At 37.9% G+C, this 18,075-nt stretch overlaps 2 protein-coding genes across 2 annotated transcripts in view; one reads left to right on the top strand and one right to left on the bottom strand.

Moving 5' to 3' along the window:
• Positions 1 to 8,918, bottom strand: part of loxhd1b (lipoxygenase homology PLAT domains 1b) — a 31,896-nt gene extending 22,978 nt beyond the window's left edge. The window contains exons 1-9 of the mRNA XM_029259720.1: positions 8,903 to 8,918; positions 5,965 to 6,079; positions 4,158 to 4,238; positions 3,596 to 3,780; positions 3,011 to 3,109; positions 2,334 to 2,482; positions 1,279 to 1,402; positions 823 to 1,073; positions 238 to 373 (exon numbers count right to left, since the gene is read on the bottom strand). Coding sequence (XP_029115553.1) covers positions 238 to 373; positions 823 to 1,073; positions 1,279 to 1,402; positions 2,334 to 2,482; positions 3,011 to 3,109; positions 3,596 to 3,780; positions 4,158 to 4,238; positions 5,965 to 6,079; positions 8,903 to 8,918 — 1,156 coding nt within the window. The remainder of the gene's footprint in view (positions 1 to 237; positions 374 to 822; positions 1,074 to 1,278; positions 1,403 to 2,333; positions 2,483 to 3,010; positions 3,110 to 3,595; positions 3,781 to 4,157; positions 4,239 to 5,964; positions 6,080 to 8,902) is intronic.
• A 2,212-nt stretch (positions 8,919 to 11,130) lies between these two features.
• Positions 11,131 to 14,189, top strand: LOC108938024 (60S ribosomal protein L37). The gene is made up of 4 exons (XM_018758286.2): positions 11,131 to 11,209; positions 12,006 to 12,141; positions 12,538 to 12,622; positions 13,984 to 14,189. Exons 1-4 carry the CDS (start codon positions 11,207 to 11,209, stop codon positions 14,051 to 14,053), a joined length of 294 nt encoding a protein of 97 aa, XP_018613802.1. The 5' UTR covers positions 11,131 to 11,206; the 3' UTR covers positions 14,054 to 14,189.
• The last annotated feature ends 3,886 nt before the right edge of the window (positions 14,190 to 18,075 follow it).

Genomic DNA, 18,075 nt, shown 5'->3' with positions numbered 1-18,075 from the left:
CCAGGAAGGGCCTTGCTGTACTACGTTTCAGCTTGATAGAGGTCAAACCTCAAAACAGTGAGATATCACTTGTAAAAATTGTAAGATTGATTAATAATGATCATTCCAACACAGATCTTGAGTGTAAGAGCACCAGTCCAGCATTAGGATTATCCAATCATTAGCATTATAGCATTAGAATTGTAACAACAACAATGTAAATTCATTCATATGGCTGGGACTGAAAGAAACACTGACTTTTTTGCCGTTTCCGTCTCAGTGAGACCATCTCGTAGAGCTCTCGCTCAATCAAGCCATCCCCCTTGCTTGCGTCCATCCACTTGCTGCATGGGAATGTTTGCTCGATTCCTGTGAAAGGGCAGTACACGATGACCTGGAACAAACAAAGTGGTGCCGCTCCAGCCATGCGTAGATGTTTTCGTACTTCCCATGCAGACTTCAGAACTGCCAAACTGAGGTAAATCAAATAATAGCACATCCTAGCTACCCCATGAGACCCTTCATGTCCTTTCAAAAATTATTCTTCAGAATCTGTTAGCTGTCTCTCAAATGGCTAATCATTTAACCATTTCCAAAGTTACAGATCTTTGAATATGTAGATGGTGTATTTAGTTAATATTTATGTTTAGTTTCAATCCCATCTATTGCTGCAGTGCAGTTTCTTGCTCTAAATGAGTAACTAGCTGTTAAGTAGCTTGTACACGCATCTATTAGTATGTCACTTATGTAGGTACATTTGAACTTTCGAACTGGTACTGAAAGGTGAATACAAATGAGAGAAAGCGAATTCAGTGGGAGGGAGATGAGCAGGGTGAAGTTTACCTTGTCACAGTACCACCCGGCGCTGACGCCATTGTTGTCGTGACCAATTGTGATGCGGCTGAGGGGGCTGAGCAGGGCAGCGATCTCCACATTGAAGATGTCTGTGAGTCCTCTCTCAAACCGACCTCCCTCCAGGAAGATTTTTCCGCTATTCTTTAAGCCCTTGGTGCCATGCATGAGCAAGTGGACTTTAGACTTGGTGCTGGCGCCTCGGACATTCCCCGTCACCACCTGGATGTTGTACACGATGCCTGCAGCATTCGGCCATACACACGAAACAGCTTGCATTAGTTTAATGGATAGATGAGCGGCAGCATTGTTCTGTGCATCCTAAAAGAACATTCCAGTTTTGGAAAAAATCATGTAGTAGTTAGATTTAATGCAAATTACGGTATCAAGTTTTCCCCCAAACCCTGTAATGTATGCAAAAAAATGGCTGCTTGTCACACTCGTCACCTGTGGGCTGGCTTCCCCCCACCAGGATATCCCTCTGGATCTTCCCATCATCCTCGTCCATGGCAAACCAGCGATTCACTGGAAATTCATACACAACCTTATTCCCCATGTCATCCACCACCACCTGCACAGAAAGCCCAAAACCCTCAGCATTTCAGTTGTCTTTGGAAAAAAAGCAGAGTCATGTCCTTTTCTATCATAATTATGAGGTTTCCAAGGATAAAACTTTATTGTTTCTATGATCTATGATGAACATGAGGCCATGTAGCATACTGGAACTCCTAGTCTAGTTCCATTAAAATCCATGCACATTTTTCCTCTACTGATATACACAGAAACTTTTAGCTAACAAAAAACAACTTTTTGTGTTTAATAAAATAAGAACTTTCTGAACACAAGTTAAAAAATTCCAAAATTCTGAAATAAATGGTCTTCTTCATTTGAAAAGCATAAAATAAATGTCTTAGTTACCAGGTTGAGTGGAATGTAGATTTTCATTGGGATAGATTAATCCCAATTAAAGTAACTTTGATGCTGCCTAGTATGGAGATACACAACGAGAAGGGCAGTGCATCATTTGGCCAAAGGAGATCCAATCTTTTAATGAGGCACCGTGTTTCCTTACAGGTGAGATAGAATATCTCCCTGTTTGGGGAAGGTGACCACATCTTATTGTTTAATGTGTGTCTCACTAACAGCGTACAGCAAATCCTCTGAGAAGCAGAGGGTTTATCTGACATGACCACTCCTCTAGAGTTTCCTGAAACTCGGGTTTCAAATTCATGACTTCTAATGTTTAAATTAAGTTCAACTGTAACTACCATCAAGCCTGCTCCTTATATCTGACAGTATTTTCTTGAGAACATTTACATTTGCATATATTCATATTCTGATTCTTTTCTCTGGCACGACTTATAATGTCAAGAAACTTACAGTGATACACCCATTAATACAGCTGGGTCATTTTACTTGAGCGATTTTATGTGCGGGAGTGAGCGAGTGAGGAAAAAGACCATTCAACTATATTTCATACAGGAAAGGGTTCACTTCTGCACCTTTTCCAGAAACCATCCTGGGGAGGAACCCTTGTTGTTGTGCCCGATGGTGATCTTCCGGATCCTTCCTATATTTGGAGCCTCAATGGTGAACTTGTCCTCTGTCCCCCTCTCAAAATTGTCCTTATCATTGTCTAACCTCCTCTCCCCTTCAGGAAGGGCAAATCCGAACAACAGAATAGTGATTATTTAGTTTTAGTTTTGTATTTAGTTTTGTCTTTCACTCGGAAGACTTGATACAGATCTACAATTTATAACCTGGTACAGGATTTTGAAGAGATTTACAAGTCAAGGCCTACATATTGTGCAACATATCTTCATAGTCGGTAGTCAACAAACAGAGCTCACAAGCATCACAATTCACTATTTACACTGTGAGATATTTTCTGAAATTTGAGCTTTTCTTATGGGAAGAAGCTTCAGCTCACAGGTTCTCATCTTTACAAGTGAGCCTACCTGCTATTCATTGCTTCTTCCCAGCTCAACAGGCAACTTACTCAAACTTGAATGTACAGCATAAAACACACCAACCTTTAAGGATTACCCCATTGATTTATTTTTAAAAAGAGCATCACAACTGTTACAGTTTCAGACATGATAAAAACAGATGATTAAACAACAAGAGCTTTAAACTGTATATTTAAATTTGGGAAAAAAAATGCAATTACTGCACTTACCTGTGTCTCCAATCTCGCCAAAGATATTAATGAAAACATCCGCATCTGTCCCACTGCCCTTCACATCTGAGGTGAACACGCTAACAATGTATTTGTTATCTGATAATGGAAAGAAAAACAGCACTTTGAATTGATGCTGTTTATGTCATTCCTCTATTTAGTTGTTCTGCATTTACTCAGGTAGTTAATGCCTTTCTCTAAATCAGATCATAGTAAGGTACATACAGTATTTATACAGCTGACAAAGTTTGACTGGAGCACTTCAGGTTAAGCACCTTGATCAAGAGCACTACAAGACAAGGTGGGATTCAAACCTGCATCCTTCCACAGACCTGGTTTAAAGGCAGCAGCTCTAAGTACAACACTTCTTCTACCCCTAGTTGTTTGGTTCTGTAAATACCTACAGTAGATGCAGGAATACTCAAGCACTGTTGGATATGTAAGTCAGTCTGGATGAAAATATGTGCTAAATGTCAGACAAAATTTGTTTTGTTTCTCTTGTATGCCAGCATAAAGGGCTGGTCCATGACACATGAGCCATTCTGGAGACCTGTCCATTACACATGACCTGTTCTGGAGACCTACATTTGGGCATGTCCATGGGGTTCAGGCTGCCCAGGAGGTCACGCACGTACAACTTGTCTCCTTCCTCCTTGCTCAGCCAGTTGTTGCAGGGGAAGTAGAAGCGGAGCTGGGGTCTGCTCACATCTGTCACTATGACCCGGTCGAGGAACCAGCTGGCACTCAGACTTGTGTTGTCATGCTCAATCCTGCAGGAAGTCAAGGGGCACAGCTCAACTCCAGGTGGACACCATGTACCTATTTAACACCTCAGCAGTCTCTATGGCAACCACTGAGCTTTTTTTGTATTCATAGATGAAAGGGTAGTGATTTAATCATTTGACATGAAATGTTTACTTCAATGTGCTGCATATAGTAATCCAGTCTTGTTGACCTCACTGTATGGTACAGCTCCGAATTAGAACATTGATGTGAAAAGAAAGGCATACTGTATCTAAGTTCTCTTTAGTGTCTCCAACCAGGAATCCATAACGTCTGTAAATTGTCAGGATATATATAATTCAAAAGAACAAGTAGAATGAATATGAGAATAAAAAAATGATATTTCATCGCTGAAATTATCTACCTTATCTTTTTTAGGGGTCCAACATTGTTTGTTTTTATTCTGAAAACATCAGTTTTGTTTTTCTCAAATGCAGTCCTGTTTCTGAACAAAAGGAAGAGAAAAGTGAGAAACCACGGAAAATGAAACCATGGCAAACATATGTACAAAAAAACAGGATTTTACAAAATTGATATACATTAAATATGGTGTCAATCAGCAGTTTTTTGGGGCCCAAAGCAAACAGACAAACTTTGGAAATAATGCAATGGAGACAAATTCGTCTTCATATACATTTAATTTCCAAAATGTTGCAGTTTTCTCAACCACCCTAGAGATTTCACCAGAAACAAACAGACTTACTGAAATCATAGCCAAACCCTGTAGGCGATTTGAGAACAGAAAACATCTGAGTGAGGAAAGACTCTTGATGTGTGCAAACTTTCGACAGTGTCCTTCAGCATGAGTATTTAGTTTTGTCTTTCACTCAGAAGATGTTTTATTTGCTTTAAGGTGTCAATGTTGGGGGTTTACTGTGCATCAAAATGTGCATAGCAACTCACAAAGCAAAGATAATCCCATGAGTTGTACACAATTTGACACATTTGAAACTGTCAAATAAAAATATACTTTTAGGGACTTTCTGGAATTTAAAAATTTACTTAATCAGACCTGTTTTCAAAGAGTCACAGTGATAGACTCCTCTAGAAGTGGATGCATAAATATTTGTCCTGTAAATAATGGCATGGCAAAGTGAGTTTAGTGTGGTTTTGCTCCATGTGATCTGATTGTGCCAAAGTGTACACTGGTGAGAAACCACACGACAGTCCAACTTGTACTTGGTGTTTTTGAAAAAAGGGAATTGTTGGAAAATCAAAAATGACAGATCTCTTTAAAATCTACATCCATACTAAGGACACAATTTGAACAGTATCGTTTCTGTTTTCTTTTTGATTAGGATGCATAAAAAGAGAAAGTCTGCAAAGTTTTGCATTTCTTAAAGATATTCTGTGCCCAAATTATGGCATACACATGCTTATTCTGTTCTTTCACCATGTCGTTTTTTCGTCTTGTACAAAATATGTACAATTTTTAATCTATATGCAACAGGAAAAAAACTGGTACAACATAAGATATATAAAACTGTTTTCCTTTTTCCAAAAAGGGATTGTTGAAAAAGCTCATTTCAAAATTCGAACATGCATATAGCTCTCCTTTAAATATACTAATGCAGCAATTTCAGTAGCGACATGGAAAAAGGTTTAAGAATACCATGTGCTATATTTCAATATCGTAACATAGAAGTCGAGAGACAAATGAGTTTTCTTGCCAGCATGAAATGCAGTCTTACAGAAGGCAAAATGACAGAAAAAAATACCTTTTTTCAGTGCTATAGATTCAGAAAGAAATGGAAGAGCTGAAATTAAACTATGCATTTATAAACTTATTTTTAAACATTTCAACTACTTTAACAAGTCTCATGAAAATGAAACCCCAGTTCAATGTGTCAGTATTATGTACTGCATTTATTTATTTATTTATTTGAAAATAATGTATTGATTTCATATTACTGAAATTATGGGCAAAATACTTTTATTTCTTTTTCTCAGTCATTAAATGCTAATCATACATTGGATGTATCATCCAGCAACAGGATATAAAAACATAACTCTTTAGTAAGTAAGACTTGTAACATAGAATACAATAAAGCAAACCCTGCAAATGCTTTTTTTAGTAACTTCTCAGATGTGTTCTTTGCTACTGTTAATAGATTTCAGCAAAACATTTTATTTTAGTCCAAAGTGAAAATCTCCAGATAAAAAATACTCACTTGCTAGCCAGATGCATTTTGGGAGTGATGCCATAGTCTCCAAAGAGAGTAACGAACACATTGGCATCGGTGCCAGCCCCTCGAACATCGCCCGTGATGGTGACCACCTCATACACTGTGGGTGTGTACCATGAGAAGACGAGTTAGATTGTTGGGTGCTGGGTGCCGGTGTCCAGAGGTGACTCCAAAGTACAATAAGTAACAGTTGACCCACTACAGGATCCATAAAGAGCCTAAAGATCAAATCTTCTCCTCCGACACCATAAACATGGAACTTCCAAACCCTTGGCAAAGCTTTGCACAAGTATTGACCTCCAGTACCTAGCATTCTACGCAAGTTACGACAGGGTTAGGGTTATGACGGACCTCATGACCGGGCTGTCAATCTGCTATATTTAGATAAATATTTTAGTTCAGTTTTTTATCTTCATCTATTTGACCACACTGGAAAACACAAAAACAAGGCAGCCCAAAAAACTCTGAAGTACATAAGTTCATGAAAATATTGAATTCCTGCCAAAATAGCTGACTTTTTTCTAACTATTTATTTTTTTTACCCCTCTCCAAGCAACATTTATCAAAAAGAGCAATTCTGGGTCTGACTAAAATATTAATCCTTGTTCAAAAAGTTAATGAGGGAATCAGTTTATTGTTTCAGTTTGTCAGTCTTTAGTATATTTAAAAATGGTTACTAACGCATTCAAAACCCTTCATATGATTTCATTAACCACTTGTCAAAGTCAGGGTTTTGATGAGGGTCTGGAGCCAATCCCAGAGGCACAGGGCACTACGCTAGTTTGAGTACACCCTGGACTGAACACACACTATGGGCAATTTAGAGCCTCCAATGTAACTGAAAACATGCATTTGGACTATGGGAGGCAACCCACACAGACTGAGCTGGATTCAAACCCTAAGCCACACAGCCCTGGCACTGTGAGACTGTATACCACCCCAGAACTTTTCACACTTGCTAATACTTACTAAATTCCTAAGGTTATCTCATAACTTTCATTTAAAAAATTTAAAAAAAAAATTAATTAAAAAAAAATGAACTTGGTCCTCAAAATGTTTTACTTAAATGTTTCATTTTCAAATTACATTAACAGTATGCTGTACATCATACTGACTACTTGAAAACAGAATAATCTGGGATTTATACAATTCTCCAACAACAAACTCTAATTTGACAGGTGAGGTGAGTGTCTTTCTCCAATCCACTTGTACAAACTACAAATGGCACAAACTGTACTCATTGTCCCTCATCTAGAAAGCTGATCCAAAAGCATGTGGTTAAAACGGCACAATTATTTTGTTTCCTATGCTGTGTGTAAAAGAGAAACAAGGTGATGATTATCAAGTCATGTAGGCTTCCGCGGCCGTTGTCATTAGACTGGTGATGATTTATCACATAAAGAACAAGGACTGAGCATACTGTAAGCAAAGAAGATCGAAGAATGAAATAGCTCCAGAAATTTACAAGGGAATGTGGAAAGTAATAGTGTAACTGTTCACTTTAAATCCTTTTTTTTTTCTCTTGTGGGTAAAATAATCTGTCAAAAATTTTATTTGCTGTTCTCAGCCATTTACAGTTCCAGTGGGGACAGGTTTGGTATGAACTGAACCCCAATATAGCTGGAATCCTGACAGCTTTGAATACAGGCCAAACCCCTTAGCAAGACCCTGGGGATCAATTCAATAGAGGATATATATGATATATATATATAGACACAGAAAGTGCTGTTTTCAAAGAGGTGTAACAGGTCTGTTTAACCTGGCCAGTAGAAATAGTTATGTTTGAGCATGTCCTCCAAAAGCACATATAAAAAAGGAGACAGAGGTTCTGGTGCATGAGTGCCGTTCAGGTGCATGGGTATTTGTGAAGAAATTCTTGAAATAAGCTCATTTGCTTCATTTTAAACATTGGCAATTTACATGTGCATCATTCAAGCTCAGCTTATTAGTTTGCCCTGTTTATAGACCACTTTTTTTGAAAATCATTGTTTCTCAAAGCTCAGAATCCAGAGAATAGTCTGTTAAGGTTTCATTTCATGATGAGTTGTTATCGATAAACCAATGCAACAAGTTTAAGTTTATAGTTTTCAAAAAAAGACACAGCACTGTGGGAAAACAAATCAATGATGTAACTAATTACACAGAATATGATCGATAAACGAATTAAGGAAAGTAGACTAGCTGCTATAAAGTTTATTGCCATCACATCAGCTGTCCAGGAAACATCTTTTCCATTAAGATCAGTTTCCTGTATGCAGTAAAAGATCACAATTTTTTATGAAACTTGCTCTGCATCAGTGTAATATACCTATGAGACACCAGCTCAGAAACAATACTGCTACAGTCACATATTATTACAGCAACATATTATTAGTATTATTGTACAGAAAAAATAAGTATGACATTAGGACAGAAGATTTAGCTAGTGAAGACTTTGCTGGAATAGTAAATTACAGGACTTATTTTCTACTTTACTGCTTTACTGAGTGCAATGCATATAGTATTTCCTCAGTATGTAACAATTCAGGTAACTCCAGACATGGTACAATATTGTCTTTTTCAAACATACAAACCAGGAACCAACATACTGTAAACTTAAAGAGAAAATATGAGTTACCTTTTTTCTTATTGTACTCATCCTCGTAGCCCTCATCATTTGAGTCATCCCGATAATTTCTCAGCTCATTTTCATAAATCTCAACGTAGTCAATTTGTTTGATTTTGGACTTCTTGTTTTTCCCTTTCTTGTCTTCATCACTCTCTGATTTTTTTGACTTCTTTCCCTTCTTTTTTTTTTTGGAATCATTTTCCTCCTCTGTTGGACCCTCCTCCTCTGCATCTGTTTCTTCTTTGTGCTTTTTTTCTTCCTTTGCTTTTTTCTCATTCTCTTTGGATTTTTTTGCATCCCCCTTTACCTTCTTACCATCCTCTTTGGACATCTTATCTTTTGAGCCCATTCTCCTTCTCTTCTCAAGCAACACCTTCTGATGTCCTTCCCTGGTTTCAGACTTTTGGCATTTTGAACATTATTTCTGTTTCACTCTCTCCCTAATAACTATTTACTTTGTCACTTTGTCTTTCGCTTCAATCATCTCCATCCTCTTCCTACAAAGGGGAAACTTATTTGCTTGCTTTAATTCTCCACTGACCTTACATCTTCCAGTCCGCCACCTCTTCCCTGTATTTGCTTGGTCCAACTCATCTGTCCTTCTACTACTCCTGATTTGTTCTCCTTCCTACGTGCTGACCTGTCAGTGCCCCAGCCCTTTGGTCTTTGGTTGCCACTCCCGTGACTTCTCTTAAATGTCGTCATCTGCCACTGTGGTGTCCTTTGTAGTATATGTGTTCTCACAGACCATCTTTAATTCATCACAGTCATATAACTGTAACTGATTCTGTTTCCTGGATTTCCAGATGAAAGACAATGAATTTGACCTGTAACAGCACAGTGACCCCCAGTCAGGAAGTAGCAAATTGATGGAGAGGTCCTGATGTGACAAGGCAGATTTGGATAACAAGGACCATACTCCCTGAGGTGCAGCTGCCACTGTGAACTCATGAAAAATTACTACATCTACACGGGCCGTGTGACCAGAAAGGAAAGCCCAGGGAAACAGGAAACTAGCAGAGCGGACTTACCTTACAGGCAGCAGAGCCTTTCATTATTGATAGACCTTGGATCGCCTCAAGACAATGACGACTTGCCTTCAGTTAAATCTTCATGAATTTATTACTTTGGATCATTTGATAACAACACATATTCATGGCAAAGTGGCATTAACATGTTGACATATCATGATTATGGCATAATTTCTTTTTATGAAAAACTGAGCAAGGGTATTTGGTAAATAGGAATCTTTATTCACAAAACCATCTTAGGAAAAGTCTAAGCCTACAGGTTATCATTTATTGTTGAAAGAGAAACTGCAGCTGTAACATCAACTAAGGCAATATCTCAGTTGGATTGACTTTCCATTCAGAGATAAAATTGTAACATTGTTCAATATTATTTATAAGGCTAATTTCTTCATCCAAGGAGGTTTTTACAGCAGGGACCTCTGTCACAGATCTCTGTTACATCTAACTAGAGCAGTTTGTACTAAATACCTTGACTGACAGTACAGCAGAAGGAGTAAGAGTTGTAAGGTAACAGCCCTTTCCACTATGCTACAGCAGTTACCAAGTGTTAATAAAAAGTATATCTTGGATACAAGCCTTTGTTTGTTTGTTTGTTAATTAATTTACCCAAATGATTACAAGAATCCAAAGTTTCACGTAACATCAAAATGAGAAACTTCATAAAGGCCATTATTAGCATTAATATACTTAAAAAAAAAAAAAAAAAACTCAAAGTCACAGAGCTACTTCAAAATGCTTTCAAAATTTATCTCAGCTGAAATGTACCATGATGGGATAGTAACCATCTCCAGTCATTTTGTATCACAACAAACTGTGTATTTTCATTTGGCTGGTTTTTAGCAACCAAACACAAGAATAGCTCCTATAAGAAAAAAGTTGAAAATACATATGACAGGGAGCCTCTGAAAAGTGTTAATTACCACTTTCTTTAAAAAAAAGAAAAAGAAAACAGCGACCGCAGCATTGTATCGCTAATTTCTGTACCATTCTGCCCTCTCCTGGTAGATTTCCTATAGTCGGTTCCAATTCACATTCACGCTGTCAAATAATTGAGTTTTTCTTTTGTTCGTTGTTTTTAATTGGTGTAAGAAGAATCAGTCAGCTGAGCTTAGGACAGCTTGACTCTGAAGGGGCGCTAATGCAATGACATTGACAAATACTGTACAGAGCAAATGTAATGTTTTGCATGACAAATTGTTGTTTTTTTTTTCCAGGTTCTGATTTCAGAATTGATTTTGCAAAAGACTTGACAACACACTCCGTAAAGCTTTGTGTTCCAAGCTGTTTAAGACCTCAAGTACAAATACAGCAGGTGAGCAAACGACATTGCGTAGAACTCTGCCTCCATGGATATTATGATTAATTATTGAAAGCCAAACTAACAGTATTACGTATTTATATATACCAAGATTTAAGTACATCTCCGACACTACTGTTGTAATTTAGGGGTACATTTTTATATACATTTTTTTTTTTTTTTGGTAAGTTTCGGAACTAGTTCTCCGTGTTCTGCGGTAGGACGCCGGACCTAATTTAGCGCGACGCGTAAAACTCTTCCGGTCTCTACCGTTTCCGCTTTAGTTCGACCATGGTGAGTGAGGGGTTTTGTGACATTTGTAAATCTAGAAACATCTGTTTTTAAAAGTGACGTGTCGCTCCAGTAGTGTTCTGCTTTGGAAGTTTGTAACACCATAACATCTCAGTCCAAATTATTTCTAAGTTGTGTGAACAGAAGTCTTTAGAAGAACGATATGGGTTTATATTCACTTCCCCTAGTAGCAGATTGAGAGAAGTGCCACCATGGATGATGCACACAGTCTAATTTACTGACACTGAGGTGTTTTCACTGCAATATTAAATGTGCTTTGTATTTTTCGTTTTCAGGGTACAGAATTAGCGTACTTTGTTTGAACCCTAGACAGAGTTAGTGGATATAACTAGCTAGTAGTGTGTGCTTAAGTTAAGCCTTAACTACATCATGGCACTGATCTTCATTATTAAAATATGTCCGGTGTCCACAGACAGTCAACGTACTTATAAGACATAATTAACTGAGGAAGGGTGTCCTGGTGAAGTTGATAAATTGTAACAGTTAGCTGGGTGGTTATGTTATGGACTGTAGCTCGGGTTTGTTGGAGTCCCACCTCCAAGCTGTACTGCTGTAGTATCCTAAGGCATTTACCCAGAGTTGCTGTAGTAGAAGTGCGTAGCTCTACATATCAGATGTATCACCAGAGGCTTGTCTGTGTTTGTTTTATGATGGCATTTTATACTTAGATAAAGTAACTTGTAAGTATTTACACCTTTTTATTAAGAGCTAGGACATCGTACCATGCCCTGGTTAGTGGTTCCTGTGAATTAATGCCATTTTGAAATATGGATTTCAGACGAAGGGGACATCGTCATTTGGGAAACGCCATAACAAGACGCACACGTTGTGCCGTCGGTGTGGGTCCAAAGCCTACCATCTGCAGAAGTCAACATGCGGGAAGTGCGGGTACCCAGCCAAGCGCAAGAGAAAGTGTGAGTGCATCACAGCTGTGTGACATGTGTGGAAACTTTACAAGAGGAAAATGGGACTCTTGCTTGTGTATTGATCTTCAGTAGTGACCAGAGAGACAAGGGCAGCAGTTAATTAAAATCAGTCAGATCTACAATTTATCAGTACGTGTTCATTTTAACAAGGTTGTTGATGAAATCTGTCTGCATGGATGTGAAATACTCCCATTTTATGTACACAAACGTTGCAAATTTTCCACTTATCATAAATCTAACAAACTATTTAGGATGGCAGTTTGCCCTGGATCTGTTATTCTCATTATTTCGTTTTATTCTTAATTGTTACATTGAAAGACGCACTTTATGTTGCAAATGTCTGTGTTTTTAACCATGGCTTTTTTAATCTTTTGAATCATACAGACAACTGGAGTGCCAAGGCAAAACGGCGGTCTACCACTGGAACTGGTCGCATGAGACACCTGAAGGTGGTGTTCCGCAGGTTCAGGTATGTATAGGTCTCTGCCCTTAGATGCACGTCTTTGAAGTAAAGTAGTACTTCATATCATATGCATACGTATAGGGAACAGAACCAGCAATTCATCTAAGATCTTGCATGGATTTTGTGGTCAAGTGTAACAGTGCATTTTTCCTGGTTTTAGTTAATTTCAGTTAATTAACTTTATCTGAAGCCAAAGTTTTAGGCATACAAACATAGGAATTGCTTATTTGCAGGAAAATGAGGAATCAGTGGTTTACATCTTTAATGACTTTTCCTTCCTTTATTTTAAAAAGAGGGTGAGAAATTAGCTTCCTCCTCTAACAGCTTTTCATACCCAGTGCACTGTAGGCTCTCAACAGGGACTGTCCTGCAGAGCCCCTGCAGTCTGCTTCATTGGGTACAAATCTTGCCCTCCAGCTTTTTGATCAGCGGTTCCTTATACCTCTAGCTTTCTTTTATTAGCCTCTTTTCTCATTCTTCACAAGGAACTAGAGGCTCCAGCATGATGATTTAGTGGTTTTAGTCATTCTGGAAAATTTCTGGCCTTAGAGGTGTCTCAGTGATGGTGGCTGTAAATCTATGTCACCTTTCTATCAACTGCCAGTCTTACAATGTCACTAGAAATCCTGAACTGGCATTGGGTGCCAGTTCTGCTGTTTCACCTTTCTTGACCAATGCTGAGCCCTGCTTTGCTGTGCAGTAGGTCCTACCGTGTGTTCTTCCCATACTGATGGACTCTACATCACCCTTGGGTACCTGGTCATGGTGCCAGCAATAACAGCCCATACTCGGCACTTTTTAACATAAACTGAGAATGTATGCCAGAGTTTTTTTTTTTTTTTGGCATGTAGCAAATCAGTTTTTCTCCAGCTGAACTTAATGGGTGTGTGTTGAATATAGTGTTCCCTGCTGTTTAATATGTTCATGAAAATGACACAAGTTTAATATTTCTATATTAATCTAACTTAATGTGTAATACTGCTGGTCTGTAAACTTCAAATGAGAACTGCAATGAAGTTTTTTGATAGGCTTCTTTATCAGTTTTATGAATAATGGGTTTATGATTTATGAGTGTACAACTTTAAAATTCTGAAGGCATGCATTTTTGATTTCATGCTGTAATTGAAACAGTCACTGGAGATTATTGTAATCAGTCCAATACAAAAGTACTGCAAGACAGCAAAAATCAGTTTTCTGTCTATGGAAATAAGCTGACATCTGAAAACTCTGTCAGGGACTGATCTGTGGAGAAATGTGGTGAAAGTTTGTTGTCCAGGTTTTTGTTTGGGTAGGCTTTGGACAGAAGTCTTATTTTACATTAGACTCTGTGTTGAGCCTAGCCTTTTCCTCAAAATGTTGTCTTTTAGAAATGGGTTCCGTGAAGGAACAACTCCCAAACCGAAGAGAGCAGCAGTGGCCGCTTCCAGTTCTTCCTAGGTCTCTGCTGTCAGTCTGTGATATAGAAGACGTGTACTCTGAACGAATCTGATATGGAACCTAATGGAAGAATCCAACACATACTTCCACCAAATGTAGAAAAACATTTTGGAAATAAATTTGGAGCTCAAGACCTTGTCAGTGTCTGCTGTTTACTGGAATTGTGTTATAACAGGAAGATCAAGGATCAGTGTCACAAAAATGATCATGTAACTACTTATTGAAAGATATAGGCTGTATAACTTTTCTTATAAGCCATATTTTTTCAATAATATACAAAAAATCAAAATGAAATGATTGTGTTGTTAATGTTTAGACAAGTTCTGAGAGAATATACTTTGTTATTCATTGTGATACATTGGTGCCCAGGAAGGACAAATTGGCTTCCAGTGCTGTGATCTCTTTCAGACTGCATTAGACGTGGCTTTTTTGCTTGACCTACTGTAATTTTACACTTTTTTCCTTAAAGATTACAGCTTTTATTTTTTACTCTAACCTCAAACGTAACTGGTTAATATGTTTTTGTATATGTTTAAGTTGTAATAACAGTACTAAATGTGTCTTGTCCTCCAACTGAGGGCGACATTCTCTTTATCTTAAAGTTCAGGTTTGGTGGTCAGGTTCAGGTTTTTTTTTTTTTTTATTTTTTAAATTCTATGTTGCTTTGGAGAAAGGCATTTTACTAAATAAATAAACCTAAATGTGATGGAACATAATGTAACTCTATGTGTGCACAACTGAAGTTGGTGCCAGAGTCCTACAGATTTTTGGTTTATATTCTGGTAACACCTGCAGTTCCATGCAAGGAGACATTGTGTTCAGTTAACTTTCGGTAATGTGGTCAAGGGCTGAGGCAGCAGAAAGCAGCACACCCTGCAGTCCTTGAGCACAGGTATGAGCTGAATGAATTGTACTTTTTTTTGACATGTTCTTATCATAAATGACTTGGATAACTGACAGCAGTTTGCTAAAGAAATTACTTAGTAGAAAACATCTTTTCTACCAAGACAGACTGCCCTTTGGCACTGAACCCTTAAATACCTTCAGTATTTGTTCATATATGTTTGATTTATAAGACATGCAAGTCTCTGAACTGACTCATGCTTAAGGCAGCTGATTCATTTGTGATTGTCGGCAGCCAGCAACATCATGGTTAAGGATAAGGACTTGTTGTTAGTTCCAAATCCTAGGAGGGGCTTCACTGTAGGACCCTTGAGCAAAGTAATTAACCTGTGTTGGCTTTGCTCCACAAAAACATTCAGCCATGCTGATGAGTACAATTGACAGTGGTATTGGATTATTCTGCTTTGAGTAAGCAATGAAGAAATATAGGTAGCTGAATAAATTGACATTTGTTTGCGGTGAAGTTTTTTGATGGATGAGACTAGCTTCTGGAAATGTTAGACCTTCAAACAAGATTCCTGCAGCTTGTTGGTAGTTTCAGGAGTTTTTGCTTTTACTGAACAAAGTAAAGTCAAGACCCTACATCCTATCATTTGTAAAATACTGAAAGTTCATTCTAGCTCCATGATCGAAAGCAAGTTTCTTGAACCCTTTTTAAGGAATTGCAAAACCTTTCTTCAACAGTAACGATGCACACAGAAGAGGACAGCAAAACAGTACTGTATATTTGTATGTAGCAAGTTTTTTTTATAGTGTACAAATTATTTTTAATGGAATTTTTACTAGCAGTAAATGTGTAATGTGTCAAGTTGCAGAATGAGTGATAGGTAATGTATAGCAAGCCAAATTTAAGTTTAGAGGTATTTAAATTATTTCCCAATGTTTGGTTTCCTAAGACTGATTGGACAAGGAGTGGTTTATTTTTATGTATATATTTATAATTACACACTCTTTTAAGTATAAGGGATATGAATTCCCCAACAATAGCACACAAAGCATTAAACTTGCCAGGCAAGTTACAACATTAAATCATCTGATAAGTAGATGCCCTGAAGTAACAGTAATGAAAATCCAGTAGTATATGGGCCAGCTGACAAAAACAAAAACCTCAATACAAAGTAGTTTAAACAAGTAATTAACCAGGCTGTGTGTTAACAAAGGGCATCCTGTCCTTGAGAAGTTTGAGAATCACATAATCTACCAGTGTTAAATAGCATAAAATGAAAATAAGTTTGGGAATGAATGTTAAATTTAGAGAACTTATTCTTTGAGGATTCAAGAACTGTAAGGACACAACTACAAAGCTGCAAAGAAACATGAAAGCTTAGTGTATTTTTAACTCAGACATCCCTCACACCAAAAATGTATTGAATTTGTTATTTAGCTAACGCTTATGAACAATAGTTTTTTCTCTAGGTATTTAACTGGAGCAGTTAAAAGCAAGATGAAAGGGTACTACAATAGTAGCAAGAAGTGGGTCTTGAACTAGCAGTCTTTGGAGTACAAGGCCATCCCCTTAACTACTATACTCTCTTCTACCCCAACTAAAAACCACTTGCTGTCATTACACAAATGCAGGCTCTTTCATGAATATTCATCAGACAATGGTTGCTCATTTGTGGTCATCCAAAAAGACCCAATATGTTTTTAGCTTGTTCCTGTGATCAGACTGGTCATCCATAGAGGCAAAATGCAAGCAAGAATCGATTCGTCCATTGTCAACAACTGCTCATTCCGAGCAGGAGCATGACCCAACAGCATAGGGCACAAGGCTGGTGGGAGAGGGAACACACCCAGGACAGGATGCCAATCTGTCACAAGGCATCCCAAGCAGGGCTCTAACCCCAGACCCGCCACACAGCAGACACCAGCTGATCCCACTGCGTCACCATGCCACCACACTCCCCTGTGCAAGTATGGATCCACAAAATTTATTTTCAACAATGTCTTACTGTATTGTTTACATGCGTGAATATCCAAATTAGTATCTATATCCAGACTTAAGATTTCTACAAGTTAACAAACAACAGTCTTAAAACAGCACTGTGTCCCCACTGTGCCCTATTTAAATGCAGCAAACTATATACAAGAGGCTCCACTCTCAACCCTTCCATTCTCAAAATTATAAAAATCAAGAACTATTGTATTAAATATAACAGAATATTGAAATCAATAGCAAACATTTTACAAAGGTATAGTATTTCCTGTTTTCTTCAGCATTATTCAGATAACATGGAATCAGTTTCTCTGCTTCAACTTCCAACTTCCCAAATGGATTGTTTCTGGTGGTACTTAAAGAGCTGAGATTCCTACAGTTCATCTTTTGCTGTCCTGGTCATCAGGCTACCATTTCACCAAAAGATAAGGTTTGTTTCTCCCTTTCTGTAATATAGCAAAACCATCTCTATGAACATATTCAAAATTACTATGTCCACATTCTTGTCTCACTGCATTTTTCATAAACATTCATGTCATTATGTACATGTTCTTATAAATTTATATGTGTGCAGCAAGTGCTCCGTCATAGTCATTTTGCTGTTTTTGTCCATGTTCCCGTTGCACTTCCTTGGAATATGAGTCTTTTGGTTATGTTCTTGGTTTCTAGTGAATTTTAGCTATTTCCATGGCTGGGATTTACATCTTCACTGCCTTCCTGGGAAAACATAATAACAAAACATAGGTCATCTGGGAAATGATGAAAAACCATGAGTCATCACCATTATCTAAGAAGTCTGCAACCACCCTCTAAGCCAAGCTACATTATAGGACATAGTGGCTGTATTGTTTTCGGGCAGTCATGGTTTCCTAGCACCTTACTGGAAGCTATTTGAAGGTAATAATAAGAATAACCACAAAGATGAGTCCATCTAATGTCAACCTAGATGATTTTCCTTAAATAATTTACATGAACAGCAGGGTATGGTCTTCAGTGACCAAGTCTAGGAGGTTTTTTTTCCATCTAAGGAGTCAACAACCAGACAAAATCTATATATGTTTTATGGGCACAAAAACTTGTCAATGTAAAAAACATTTCAAGGGGTGATGTTGGTTCTGGCTCTGCTCAGGGTCCCCATCCAGTGAAATGTGCCTGGTACAGCTTCAACGAGAGCTCACTGCGA

Source organism: Scleropages formosus, chromosome 17 (genome assembly GCF_900964775.1).
Source record: "Scleropages formosus chromosome 17, fSclFor1.1, whole genome shotgun sequence".
NCBI classification, from domain to species: domain Eukaryota; kingdom Metazoa; phylum Chordata; class Actinopteri; order Osteoglossiformes; family Osteoglossidae; genus Scleropages; species Scleropages formosus.
The sequence above is the reverse complement of the archived record's forward strand: the minus strand, read 5'-3'. Positions and strand labels throughout refer to the sequence as shown.

Coding starts and splice junctions, on each gene's coding strand:
- LOC108938024 (XM_018758286.2), top strand. Junction 12,142..12,537: donor AGCCAAGCGCAAGAGAAAGT/GTGAGTGCATCA, acceptor TGAATCATACAG/ACAACTGGAGTGCCAAGGCA. Junction 12,623..13,983: donor GTGGTGTTCCGCAGGTTCAG/GTATGTATAGGT, acceptor GTTGTCTTTTAG/AAATGGGTTCCGTGAAGGAA.